Below are 15327 nucleotides of genomic sequence, written 5' to 3' on the forward strand. Positions count from 1 at the left end.
TCTAACCTCGGTGACTGGCCTCAATCCTGCAGGGGAAGACGGTTTCTGCCTGATTTCTACGAAGGCTTAAATAAAGCAATCCACACACACACAAAAAAAAAACAGAGTGGGGTAAGAGGAGATATCTTCATGACCTAGTTAGTCTGTTGAGATGGCAACAAATTAAGAAGAAGCCAGCAGCCTGTTAAATGTCCCTCTGCTGTTTTAAGTAATACACAAATGTTTTAACACTGTTAGAAAATGTTACAAAACTTAAGAAGAGTTGGGATGTTTAAATCTGGACATGAGTAAGGAACTTTTCTTGCTTTGGCCTCCTTAAAAGGAACATATGGGTGGCTTTTGTCACAAGTAATGGTATTTAACACCAATGCCAATGGCTAATTTCATCTATTCTGGGAATTTTAAATGAATGCAAAAGGAGAATTGCACAAAATAGCAACTACTTCAAGTACTTCAAGTAGTACAAAGATGTTTCAGACTTTTCTTCTGACACAAATCAGGCAGATAAAGTCCTGCCTGTATCTGCTATTTTGAGGTTTCACAGGTTTTTTTTTTTTTACCTGCTGTAAAAATATTAATCTCTAAAAAGTGTTCCTCTACTTACGTGGTCACCTTCTCTCTCCAGTCACCTCCTCCCAAGTTTGTCAGGCTGTCAGTGTTCTGTCTCTGTGAGTATTTAGGCTGACATTTGCTCTGTTTCATCCTCCACCAGTCCACCAGCATCAGGTTGAGAACTGCAGGGTGTCAATCAGATCGGTCATTCCCAGGTGGATGAATGCACAGCAGCGCCACGAAATGAACCCAGTAACTCACCACAGAGGCCTCATTTGTGCAAAGTATCCCCACTGTGCTGCTCCCTCTGGACTGGTCAGTCCCTCGGTGAGATCGCATAATCAAGGCACTGAGCCACAAGTGGATTACTTCTAGCTAATGACTTGATGGGACTAGACTGTTCTTTATATAGGAAGATGGCAACGTTCAACGGTAAACATGGTTGGAGAGAAGGGAGGCCAGCACCTGTTTTTGGAGGTATTTTTGATTAAGGTGCTTTTTTTAGGAGGCCAGGATTTTGTGTGTGTGTGTGTGTGTGTGTGTGTGTGTGTGTGTGTGTGTGTGTGTGTGTGTGTGTGTGTGTGTGTGTGTGTGTGTGTGTGTGTGTGTGTGTGTGTGTGTGTGTGCATGTAGTCAGGTGTTTTTACTGCACCAAATCTCACTGGAGCATGTTTGTGACTCGTTTCTTATGATACTTTAACTAATGTGGAGGTCTGCTGACAGGCTGAAAGACAGTTATGATGTCTAATTGAGTCTTTATTAAACTTATTTATTATTGTCTATTGTCTTTAAAAAAAATCAGTAGTCAGTTATTTTACTCTGACACCTCAAATTGTTTTCACCGATCTGAAGTGATCATCATAAAAAGCTCAAATATGACTCCATTTACTTCTTTTACTTCCTCCTGATGATATTACTCAGCCAACAAGCCCAACTCCTAAAATGTTAAAGATAAAAATCCAAAACACAGAAGTGACCTAGAAACAACAACCCTAACCCAACCTAATATTCACATTTTATACATTTAAAAACAGTCAACTGTCTAAATCATTCAAACAAATGGATCCACACAGCATTTATATTTATATCTATTTTTATTTTAATACATTTTAATGCAACAGTCGATAAAATTGCACCATGTAGTCTATGAGCTCCACACATTTAAACATTTAAACCTACAATGAAGATGTAGACCGCAGTAGCATAGCTTTGTTTTTAATGGTAAAATAAATCAGTTTGTTAAAGGCAGAAACATATTGACTTTAGGAAGCTTTAAATAGAAAAATTAGTGCCTTATTTACTTATAAATGCTAATTTCCCACTATAATGGGATGTGGTTTGTCAGTAGCATCAACGAAAAGTAAATTATATTCATTTACTGCACTCTGCTTATTAATAAAGCTATTAAATTAGTTTTAAACACATACCAAATGTAGTAACTTGTGATATTAGAAAACGTTGTTTAACAGATACTCCTGAACGCTGCCGCTCTTGAACGCTCTTCTCTCTGCGCGTTGACAAATGCCAAGGTGAGTTATCTAATGTTGCCTTTTATTGTTTCATATCTCTTATTATTAGTTAATTTGATAACTACCGACACTAAATTACCACTCGTTTCTGCAGGAGGTAAAAACCTAAAGCACCAAAATGTAATGTTTTACTAAATATTTGGTTTACGTCGCCCTGCTTTAACGCGAGACATCAGTGTTTCTGTTTGCTCGAAATCAAATGTAACACAACCGATCCAATAACAGCATGCAATGTGCAATGTGATAAGGTTTAGTTGTTTGCTTTTTTAATATTCCATTGTAGCTATGTCTTTATTCTGTCACTTGAAAATATCCTTACAGCGGACAGTAGATCCAAACTGCAATAACAGGAAACACCTTAAAATACCAATCCAAGTAGGGGAGAACAGGGTTGGTAGTCACACGTTTTACTTTCCTTTGAATTCCTCATAAACTGTATACTGAATAGATTCCCTTTTAATTTGTAGTGAAAGTGTAAAGTCTTAGGTAGGAATAGAGTGGTCTTACTCAGCTCCAGCTGATTCTGTTAAAAAGATATGGGGATGGTTGTCCCTGTTATTTTAATGGAGAAAAATAAAAAATGTAGACAGTCTTAAAGAAATATTTAAAATGTTTAGTTGCATTGAAATACAACAACCTAACACATCTCCTGCACCAAGAGAACATAAACAGGAAAAATTATTCCTATAAGTGCATTTTTTTGTCCTTATATAACAATATTATGCATTTTCACCTCTCTGACTGTCCTCAGCTTTACATCTGGAGGAGTCTGACCCTTGTTTGTCTTCCTGACAAAGTTCTCAGTCATGTTGCTATCTTAAAAGAAAGAAATAACTCAATATATCACACTATATATGTTAATATGTATATACGTGACTACCAGCCCCAACTGGGATTTTTTGCTACCAGCAAAGCAAACATCCGCATGTTTTAGCTAAGAAAAAAACCTACCTAACTATCGCTCTCTCTTCATACTTTTTAATGGTAATGATTGTTTTATTATAAACTCAATGTGAAAAAGCCTAGAAGAGAAACACTGAAGAGTTAGATATTTACATTTTCACATGAAAAACACTAAACGTCCTCTCACCTAAATGTCAAGCAGTTAACTCCATAAATTACCTCTGAAGTAACATCTCACCTAAATTCTGAAACAGCGCCCTCTAGGGACCGAGATCTGATGAATCTGACAACCAACCCTGTTCTCCCCTAATAGTGAGTATTTTAATGTCCTAAATTTGTCCTAAAACAACATTCATGTGCTCATATGAACACTGGAAGAGGTTCATACTGTCTGTTAAAAGATCATCTTCAAATGTGCTTTCAATGTAAGTGATGGGTGACAAAACCCACAGCGTGAAAACTCACTTATTTTGTGCAAAACAATGAGGCTTCAGCAGTCTGAGTTAGTCATATGAAGTGGATATCTGACACATTTACAGTCTTTTTAGCATCATATTCTCTCTTTGTGTTTCCATGTTGAGCTGTGGTGGAAGTATAGTAACAAAAAGAGGGATTTCGGCACTAAAAAGACTGTAACTTTCAAGTTATATATTAGTTGTAGATGAGCGTTTAACTACATTTTTGCACAGAGGGAGGCGTTTAAATTTCTGCCTAATTTTAAATGCATTATGAAGACATCTTCTAATAGTCAGTGTGAACAGGAGGAATGATTACAGCAAGGAAAATCTGTGTCTCAGTATGTTATTTGGGTCTCTTACTGTTGTTTTAAGACAGACTTCAAAAATGGTGAAATGGTCCTTTAAAAGCATCTGTCTGGCTATAAATGTTGTGATTTCTTGGTGAATCGTTCCCTCTGATATCTCAAAAAGAAAGCTGTGATGAACCAGTGATTATATTTATTTAGTTTTTTATACAGTACTACGTATACCTCATCGCTTACATGACACAGAACTGAAAAGAAAAACGTTTTAATATAACAAAAATACATTTAAATTCAAATTGCACTATGAGCAGCTTTGCCTCTTATTCCTCGACGCTGAGCTACTTCAGGTGTCGTTAATGTGTGCGTGACCCTCAGCTCGGCTTCACGGTTCAAACAAAGCGCTTCTAGATTAATTTGAATGATTTTACAGGACAGGCTGCACCTCGGGGAGTCATTAAAACAGCAGTCAAACACAAAATTCTTGATCCTATCAAACGTTACGTAACACATGTTTTCCTAACTTTTTCTAGGAACTGGCACTTTTGTGAGTTTTAGCACGAGAGCAGAAGTAGCAGAGCATGAAATGACCTTTGACCCTCGGTGTGATTCCGGGTCACAGGAAGTTCTCTGTCATAGTTATTGTTAAAAATACCAAATGTAAGGTTGAGTACCATTTACTGTTTTCATGTACAGGATCATTTTGAAAAGATGGGATTAATCAATTTAAGTTATTTTTTATTAAAGTGAAATACTCAACGTACAAACAGTCACATGTTTGAGACTAAAGTTATGCCTTAAAAATATCTGTCTTTGAGATGTTGTTCAAACATCAGTTTAATTATCTTTTTACAATAACTTTTACATCACATTTGATAATTTAGCAAAGAATCAAAAAATGATTAAATCAGATTGATTCAATTTGAACACCACTACGTCAAATTAAATTTCCCATTTGGGAAAAATAAATACTGAATCTATCAGACGAATATTCATCTATCTATCTACGAAGAACTACATCGTCTGAATGATCTTTAACCAGACGGAGAACATCTGATCAAAACTCTTCGTCATCAGAAATAATCAATTCTGTCCGGTTCAAAAAACTACAAAGTGTTTGTTGTCTTCTCTCTAATAAATAAAAAGTTGTTAATCTTTTATTATTGAGCTGATCCTGAGCACAAGATTCCTCTCACTGACATCAGAATTATTAAAGTTTGTCTGACACATTTTTCTGTTTTTCTGTTTTACATCATTGAAAAAGTGATTTGAAGACGTCACCTTTGGGCTCTGGGACCACGACACCATTTCACTATTTTATAGACTAAACTAATCAATTAATCAAAAAAGTTATAAATTGATTAATCAATAATACATTTTATTCAATATTTAAAACCTGTTTCATGACACTAATATCTCTGTTTATAATAATAATAATAATAATAATAATAATATTAATAATATTAATAATAATAATAATAATAATAATAATATTAATAATAAGTTTTAGTCTCAGCAATAATCCAGTATTTTAAGTGATGAAGTTACGCCATCAGATTGTGTCTTTATTTTACATTAATTAATCTTTTGAGACTCATTTTTAGTTAAATCAATGACTCAGGATTTAAGAAAGTTTTATTTCTGCATTTATCTACACAATATGTCAAAAGAAAGAAAATATCCTTAAATTCCCAGAAGAAATCTTTTTTATTGGACCATAATAATCATGTTTTCTGCTTGTGAAACAGGGAAGGGAACCTCCCCGCAGCTAGAGGCCAGACTGTGATACACGTCGTCCGTCGCAGCCCCGACTGATCACTGTGTGTCAGAGTCTTGAGGATGAAGATCGCTGTGCTGGGAGCCACTGGGCAGACTGGACAGTATCTGGTCAACCAGGCGCTGCAGCAGGGTCACACGGTCACCGCCATCGTCAGGAACCCGGGGAAACTCGCCGTGCATCATGACAATCTTAAGGTAATTATATCTTTAGGTCAATTTGTACTGCGTGCCTTTTAGTGCAGGATATAACTGCTTCTCGCTGGGTGTCGGGTTCACAGTCCACAGAGTCAACGTTACATCACATGATGAATGTTTTATTGTGTCTTAAAGGAAGTAAAAGGGGGGGTTACATGAGGGGAAACCGTAAGCACTGTTTGACAGAAGATAAATGTTCTCGATTATGTTTGACATCTGGGACATTCTGTGCTCACAGTGGTACAGATAACACTACTCAACTTCAACACTGCAAATATAAACCTGCTGTGTGTCTGTATTTTTCTTATTGGCATCAAATCCAATGAAAAGATCAACAATTAATTTATCTTGCCAACAAATATCACCTGATGTTTTTTCTTCCTCCTTCCTCCTTGCAACAGACTTGCACTAACTTCATTATAATGAATCACAGCTCTGTAGTTTATTTAGACTTGATCCTACTTAAACCCTCCTGCTGCTGTAAACACTCACCAGAACAACACATATGTGTGTTAAAAGACAAGTTTGCAATTTTTCAAACAGCCAGGAGCTGAAATGAACATTGAAACATGTTTTTCTTGCTGTAATCATTCCTCCTGTTCATACTGACCATTAGATCCACATCCACAGTCCTCCTTCTGTGCGTAAATGACTTTAAAAGTTTACCTGAAGCTAATATGAAACGTCAGTCGTCCAAATGAGTCAAATCAAGTAGATATCTTTCAACATTACAGTCTTTTTGGTGTCAAAGTCCCTCTTTTAGTTACTATACTTCCATCACAGCTCAACAGGGAAACACAAAGAGGGAATTTGATACTAAAAAGACTGTAAATGTGGCAGATATCCACTTGATATTACTAACTCAGACTGCTGAAGCCTCATATAAGCTTCAGATCAACTTTTAAATAAATTTTTGTACAAAATGCACAAACAGGAGGAATGATTACATCAAGGAATTTGGGCTCTTGACTGTTGTTTTAAGACAGACTTTGCAAAAATTGTGAAATCATCCTTTAATCCGTAGATGAAAATGACTTCTGTTTGAGTACCTTTACTATAGTGTCCAGCGGAAATAACTGAGCCATTTATAAAAGTGACACTATCGATTCAGCTGCAGCCAGTGGGCTTTATTACCACAGACCAGGATGAGAAGAGATGGACCAAAACACTCTTGGTTTCAGTCTATTTGTGGGATTTGCTTACAATAAGAAAAATACAGAATAATATCATCCTTATCCTTTAATACTACGATACATGTGGAAGATCTTTGTGTAATATAATGTAATTAATCACTTGATCTTCAGCCGTACATCAATAGAAAACGCTTTAATTCGGATGTAATCTCAAAATAAATATTATATAGTACATAATAAAGTTTATACATATGCAGTTAATAAAAAGCAGGCACTGAACTCATCGCTCGATCATTCGTGTTCCCGTCTCCGCTGACAGGTGGTGGAAGGTGACATTTTCTCAGAGGACAGCCTGAAGTCTCATTTTAAAGGACAGGATGTCATCATGTCCTGCCTCGGCTTCCCAACATCCTTCTTCTCCGGGGTGACGGGTTACACCCTCTCCATGAGGGCGATGGTCAGCGCCATGCGGCAGACCCGGGTCAACAGGATCATCACCATGACGTCCTGGTACACTGAGCGTAAGTCTAGAGCGCGTGTGTGTGAGAGGCCTTTTGTGATTTGATAATGAAAATAATCCACATTTTAATGTTCATATTACAATTAAGGATGTTTGAACTGTAATTTAATCTCATGGTGCACAAACTGCTCCTATTTAAGCTTCTCAAAGTTACCTTAAACAACCTCCACAGGACAGGTGTGAGTTTGTGGCTTTCAGTCAACATTTAAAGCCACCGATTCAGCTAATTTGTGAACATTTTGCCTCCTTGCAGAATAATATTGTTGTCTATTGAAGCTGCGATTGCAGAATGTGATGCCACTACATTTTCTGAGTCTTAAATATTTGTTCAAACATCGAGAGAGAAGCTTGTGTTTGAGGCTCTGACACCAAAACGTGCATTTATTTATTTTCCTGAAGCTTTCTACAGCACTAAATGGTCTTTATCAGCAGATTGAGGGTGTTTAGTCGTCATGGAGATCAACCAACCTGATCCATCTCCATGGCAATGGTGCAAACTCCATCCACTGATGAAGACTGTAGTCTGGTAGTAGGTGCACTAGAAAGTGGCTGAACTTTGACAACTCAACTGATGATGAATTTATCTCTTGAAACCAGCAGATTGATATTATAAATTGATATTAAAACATAAACCAGTAAAGTTACTCTTAAAGTAACAATTCAAGCTTGAAACTGCATCAATTCTGAGACTGATTTGTTGAAAACTGGACAAAATGGATTATGCAACGCTTCAGACTATAAATATGTAAATATGCATCAGAAACACACATCGCAGTTTCCCATTGTGTATGCGCTTGTATGTGTTAGTTTATTAATCTATTTATAATACTCCTGTATATAAAACCATGTTTAAAATGTCATAAAGTGTTGATTTGATTTATGTCCTTTATGTTCTTTCTCTCTTTAAAAGTCATTAAAAAAGAGGGTTTAAAAAGTCTCAAAAAGGTCTTTGGGGTAACTCTGCTCTGTTTATGGTGATTAATTTATAACTAAAATCAATCTGCTAAAAAAAATTAAATAAAACAAACCCAAGCAAGCAGCTAACATCTCTAGAAGCTTTTTATTAACAGGTTAGTTTAATAAAAAGTTTTGATTGAGTTGAGTTTTTATTTCTGTGTGGTGTTAAAAGAAAAAGTGTAAATCTGAGATTATAATTTCACTGTGTTGTTTCTCTCTGTTCGTAGCTAACTCTGGAACTCAGTCGCCGTACCTCATCCGGTTCCTCCTGCTGCCGATGATCCGCAGCGTCCTCACCAACATGTTCGAGATGGAGCAGTTTCTGCAGAAGTCCGACGACATCAACTGGACCGTGGTTCGCCCACCTGGTCTCAAGAACCTGCCCGCCTCAGGTAAAAGCAGACAGGCAGTGACCAGCAGGGGGCAGAAACCTGTACACAGATTCAGGAACCACATTTTTATTTTAAGGAGCTCAGACAGTGTGACTGAGAGAACAGGAAGAAGAACAGCAGGAATTCATTCAGTCAAGACTTCCTGCCTCAGGATCCATTTGGTCATAGTGCAAGCTGATTAGCATGTGCTCTGACTACTTAATGCAGTGTTTGTGAGAATGAATGGGGCTCTTTTTTATTTTATTATTATAAATCTCATTCCTTTTCCTGATTTTCAGTCATACTGCTGTGTGCCTTTCACCAGTGTTGGAAGAAGTATTCAGATCCTTTAATTAAGTAAAAGTAACAATACAGCAATGTAAAAATACTCTATTACAATTAATACATACATTAAAAGTCCTGCATGAAAAATCCTACTTAAGTAAAAGTATTTTGAGTGATGTAGTACGCAGTATTACAGTAAAAGTAGTGGTTTGGTCCCTCTGACTGATATATTATTATATATGACATCATTAGATTATTAATAGTGAAGCATCAGTGTTAGAGCAGCATGTTACTGTTGTAGCTGCTGGAGGTGGAGCTAGTTTACACTACTTTATATACAGTTAGCTAGTTTAGTCCTGTGGTTCCCAACCTAGGGATGGGGCCCCTCCAAAGGGTCACAAGATAAATGTGAGGGGTCATGAGATGATTAATGGGAGAGGAAAGAAGAAACAATAAAGTTCTGATACACAAATCTGTTTTCAGTTCTTGGACTTTAGCTCTAATCTTTGATTTTTGCTGAAATATTGGATCATTTGAACATTTATTGAAATGAAACCATGTGAGAAGTTAAGAGGGAAACATCTGTATTTGGTGGAGCTGTTAACAACAGCTGTTGTTGGCATGCGAGATATGCATGTTGTTACTTCTGTTGTAAACCAAATTGCCCTTCAGGGACATTAAAGATGTTCAAATCAAATCAACTCATAGACATCTGAAATGTGAGCCTGACTACACACTGCTTTTTGCACTGGTTTAATCTTTAACAACATGTCATATTTTAAAAGCTTCTTTTATTATCATTGTGTCAAAACTTCATCTGAAAAGTATCAGTGTCCAATAAATGTAATGGATAAGAAAAGTTCAATATTTCCTTCTGAAATATAGAGTGGAAGTATAAGGTAGCATGAATAGAAATACTTTAACTAAAGTAGTTGAGTACATGCATTTAGTTACTTTCCGCTGCTTTTCTCTGCCTTAAGGGAAAAATGAAAATGACGGGTCGACTGGTGGAGTTTTTGACTCTGACTCTTTTGTTGTTTACAGCTCAGGAGTTTATGACACATGAAGGATACTTCGTGCCCGACAGCAACGGCAGCTCGGTGGCAAGAGGAGACGTGGCTCGCTTCATGCTCTCTCTGCTCAACAGCAACGCCTGGGTGCAGAGTGCAGTCGCCGTGACTACCAAATTATAAAGCTGGTGTTGGCATTTTTGAAGGGTTGCTTCACCCAAATTACATATAACACGTTTTCTTACTTGGTGCAGATAGGTTTGGTTTAAGTTGTCCTGGTTTTAAGTATTGATTTCTGTGAATTTTGCCTCCAGCCAAAATACCCTTGAGGTGAATGTAACATATTGATTGAATGCATTTAATAATTAAAGCTGCAATAATTTATATTTCTATATAAACACTGGATCAAACATATTTTAGTTCATTTTGACCACATTTATCAGGTTGTTTTTGGAGAAAAAGCTCTAAAAAAACCCCCCAGTTAACACTACCTGTCCAACATTAAATTTGGGTGAACTGACCCTTTAACAAAATGTGCAGTCCCTTCCTCGCCTTCACAGTGTGCTTCACAGCAGCCTTATGAATGTCTTTATTTACTGTTATAATGCTTTTGTCTTTGAATGTTTCATCAATAAATGTGCCATTTATTTATGTTTCTGCTGTAAGGAGCCACACGTGTGACTGTAGTTCATAATTTCGGACACATGAGGGCGGTGTTGTCTTATTTAGTAATATAACAGCAACTTAACCATATGCTTTTACATACCACTGTACTAAAGCTGCAACCATTAAACAATCTATTTTGATAATTGATTCATTGTTTTTTGTCCACATTTTCTGATTCCAGCTTCTCAAATGTGAATATTTTCTAGTTTATGACTGTAAACAGAATCTCTAGAAATCTAAAGAATCTTTAGATTTTTTTTTTTACTGTTGATCAGACAAAACAAGACATTTGAAGACAACAAAATGCTTTTTTCACTATTTTCTGACATTTTATAGACTAAAATGAATGATGTAAATAATTGTCAGTTGTAGCCCTAATTTGTATGTGTGATAGAAAGGCCAATGGGTGCGGAAATACGCTAATGTACAAATAAGCTGCAGCAATAAAAACATGCATCCCCAGATGTGGAAAGCTGTCATGAAGCATGAGAAGGAAGTTTAGGTAAAGACCTGATTGGTGGAATTTGCTAATGCTGACAGCTGCTAAGTGTTATTTGAGAAGTTTAGGACATGGGAAACATTTAAAGCCTTTAACTCTTTAACAGATGAGTTAGTGTCTTAAATCAGCCTGAAGGCAACCTGTCCGCTGATCTGTTAACAGAGGAATGTCCAGTCTGACAGTGGTGGAAGAAATACTGAGATATTTTACTTAAGTAAGAATAACAGTATAAAAATACTCAAACACAAGTAAAAATACTCTATTAAGATATTACTTGAGTAAATGTATAAAAGTATTAGTTGCAAGATTTACTGAAGATATTGAAAGTACTCATTTTATAACATGTATATTGTGTGTCTGCCTGTTTTTCTGTCTGTCCACCACCCAGTACATATAATAAATTAAGTAAAAGTATAAAAGTATTATATTTATTTGTATTCATTTTTTGTTCTTTTCTCTAAACTTTTTTGTGAAATATTACCTCTGAGGGCCTCAAACAATTATTTAAATGAAGCAATGTGAGAAGTTTAGAGGCATCAAAACATGTCGAGGAGCCACAACACTGTTTTCTTGTGAGAGGTCACAAACCAAATATTTTGGAAAACAAATATTTAATCTTTAACCAGGTGTTTTCTTTGTTTTATAGTCTGTCATATGCTCGTCGAACACTTTACGAGGTACGCCTGTACAATCTAATGTGATCCAATATAACAACTCAGCTGTAAATTCTACTTTTATGAAGCTTATAAAACTTCAGTTTTTGTTGACATTGCCAGAAAGATGTTAATTCTACTTTAAGTTTATTACTGAGGGTGTAGTTTGGGTGGTGCAGGTCAACTGGAGTGCTTTATATTGAATGGAGTTCCTCATACTTTGCATCCTTAATGAATGTTAATTGGATGGACAGAATATTGTTATATTGGTTTTCATCAGATTGTACAGATGTTCCTAATAAAGTGCTCAGTGAGTGTCTGTTTTTATGTCAAATTTTGATCTGAGAAACGAGTAACTAAAATATGAAATTAATGTAGTGGAGTTAAGAAGGCACAGCAGAGACTTGACTTTCTGAGACTCCTCAGAAAGAACCATCTGTCACAAAAACTGCTTGTGTCATTCTATCGCTGCTAAATAGAGAGTGTGTTGACATACTGCATGTGTGTGTGGTATGCCAGCAGCACAGCAGCACAAAGGAAAGCACTCCAGAGGGTCATCACCAATGCCAAGAAGATCATTGGCTGCCCGCTCCCCTCCCTAGATGAACTGTACAGTGCAAGGTGCCTTACAAAAGCTCAAAACATCCTCAGGGACCCATCACACCCTAGACAAGAACTCTTTGAACTGCTGCCCTCTGGCAGAAGATACAGGTCAATAAAATGCAGGACAAACAGTTTTTACCTGAGAGCAATAGTGACGCTGAATGCAATTAAGGCTTGAAAAAATGTGTCTGACTGTGCAATAATCTGGTGATTGTGCAATAACTTGAAAGACATGTTGTATCTGATGTGTGTGCTTGGTATTTATGTTTTTTTTTTATTTTTATCCTAGTATTAATGTTTTATCATTGCACTTTCATCATTTGCACTGATAAGGGGTTGCATCTCAATTTCGTTGTACAATGTAAAATGACAATAAAGATCTATTCTGACTTCTGAGTGTGTTGTCTCCCTCTGAATTGTAGTGGATGAGCTTAAAGTAGCAAAAAGTAAAAAATGTAAATGACTCAAATTTGTACTTAACCCTCACTACCGCAATCATCGTCATTATTTTTAGTCTCTCTACAAACTTTTGCAGCACATCTGCCAGAAAAAACATGATTAATCCTTAACGAAGCTTTCAGACAGCAGAGAGAGTTTATGTAATGTAATGTACTCAGAAGGTGCGAGACATTTAATGACTTTAATGACTTTTCCTAAAGTGCCCAAAATGCACAAAAATAACACTATTTGAAAATGTTACACTTTTCAAATTTGACCCGTATCTATTGACATGGCTTTTTGTTGAATTAATAGTTAAGAGTTTTAATAAGATAGTAGTTATGAGGATTTCTTTTTATGATGTAGCAGTGAAGACTGATGGCTCTAATGGTTATACAACCCCACAGCTCTCTCTGCTCTCTGAAACATTAATCAAGGTTTAATCACCCATTTATTAATCAGTCAGATCGGCTATTGATGCTTTCTTAACAGATCTGTGGTTTAAAATGTGGTATAGACACTTTTTTATGAAGGGATTCTTAGACCAGGTCAAAACTGACCCAGAACATACTGCTAGGGTGTAGAATATGAACAGTATGTAAGAGTTAAACCACAAAATAAATAAATAAACCAGGCTTCAAACTAAAGAAGGTAACTAAACTGAAAGAGAGAGGTCCAAAAAAAACCCAAGCAAAATACTGGGAAGTCTCAGGGTGAGATCAGGGCAATGGAGACGGGGTGGGAGGCTGATGAGGATGATGAGGGCCAGCTGTGGAAGAGGGTGGGGAAGCTCAGGTGAGGGGAACGAGGTTACTACAGAGCAAGGATTGGCAAGATCTGGGCGGGGAAGCTCAGCTGTGGGGAATTAAGTGGATTACAGGGGCAGGTAGTGGCAAGATGTGGGCAGGGAAGCTCAGGTGAGGAGCATGAGGTGATTGCAAGAAAGAGGGTGGCTGGATGTGCAATGACGGGAGAGTTAGCGATAAAGCCGATGAACAGGGAGAATAAACAGAAAACAGTCCTCAGCAGATGATCCAGAGACTGTTCTTTAGTTTTAAAACCTTTTGTTCATGGAGGGAAAAACATTTACAGTGACACTATGTGATGGTCCGATGTCACATAACACAGGACAACATGAATCGATGAATTATATTAAAGCAACAACAGTTTGGGTGATTATTGAGTAACTATGGGTCAAACACAAACATTTACATCCTTCTGTCTGGGTCACATCAGGAAAAGTTATAAAGTTTCAGTGTTTAAAGTGTTTTTATTGCTCTCAAGTTTAAAAATAGGTCACATGAGATCCTGAGCAGTAATGTAAGGGTTATTACATAACTGGAGTAAATGAACGTATTTACATTTCAGATGATGGTCTCAACAAAATCTCCCTCGCAGGTTCTACACATACTCGACCTTTATCTGGCGAGGCAGAGAGATGCCACGTGATTAATCTCACTTCCTTTTTTTGTTAAAAGTAACATTTTACTTTCTCTACCTGAGGAAGTTGCTGCTTTTAAACACAGCAGAAGATTCCCACAAATGTTTTCACACATCACAGATAAAGATCTACAGTTTACCTCCGGTCAGAGAAGACGACTTAAGATTTGTTTCTCTTTTCTATCAGTTAAAAAAAAAATCTGATTGTGTGGATGGAATTTGGTACAGTGGAGCCCGCTGCACAGGTACGAGTGTAGAGTACGAGCAGAAACATCTTAAATAGTCAAATGATTCTGATGGTTAAGGTGTTTAGATATAATCTCATTACCTCCGGCTGAACGGAGGTATTTTTTTGCACGGAAGGTTTTTGTAACTTCATCTGCAAACCTGCCCTGAAATGAGAAGCATCACAACCAGTCGTCCAAGAATGCAATCTGATATGTTTTGGTGAATAAAAGGGAATTTTTCTAGACTGGCCAAGATCAGATGACGCCGACTTTATCAGTGAAGCCAACAAGAAATCACAAATTCAGTGAGTGCTGCATGCAAACTACAAATAAAGTCCATAACTAGCGCCATAAATCATAAACAAAGCATTTATTATAGTAGTGGAGACCTCAGAGTAAATACTAATAAATAATCCTTCTTTTTCAGGCTTTTGAGACACAGCTTGCAAACTTAGCTGTTCATATGAACTCTTAAAATAAGAGTTAAAAATAATATGTTAATTATTCTTTTTATTTACTTTTATTGATGTTACCAGGCATCTAATTCGCTCCTAGTAAACATTTCCACAAATAATTTTAAAAATATTTTGTATATTTTGGATTTTATGAGTTGTATCTCCACCAGGATACGTTGCCCCTATTAAGGTATAAAAATGGATATATGTATGTAATTTCTGTTGTCTGTTTAAATCAGCAGGGTTCATCATCATCATGACTTGCTCAGTACAAAAAGAAACTAAGACTCACTTCTTCATTTATATCCCACAATCAGTAAAGTTCCTCCTGAATATATTTGAAACCACCGTC

General features: G+C 36.6%; 2 protein-coding genes across 2 annotated transcripts in view; both read left to right on the plus strand.

Annotated features, from left to right (window-relative positions):
• Positions 1–15327, plus strand: part of scarb2a (scavenger receptor class B, member 2a) — a 99451-nt gene that overhangs the window by 39944 nt on the left and 44180 nt on the right. The gene's annotated exons all lie outside the window — the stretch shown is intronic.
• On the plus strand, positions 3239–10807 carry LOC133979476 (flavin reductase (NADPH)-like). The gene is made up of 5 exons (XM_062417997.1): positions 3239–3296; positions 5493–5718; positions 7171–7372; positions 8556–8720; positions 10029–10807. The coding sequence occupies exons 2-5, from the start codon at positions 5584–5586 to the stop codon at positions 10175–10177; spliced, it is 651 nt and encodes a 216-aa protein (XP_062273981.1). The 5' UTR covers positions 3239–3296; positions 5493–5583; the 3' UTR covers positions 10178–10807.

The sequence above is a fragment of the Scomber scombrus genome, chromosome 4 (genome assembly GCF_963691925.1).
Source record: "Scomber scombrus chromosome 4, fScoSco1.1, whole genome shotgun sequence".
Lineage (NCBI taxonomy): Eukaryota > Metazoa > Chordata > Actinopteri > Scombriformes > Scombridae > Scomber > Scomber scombrus.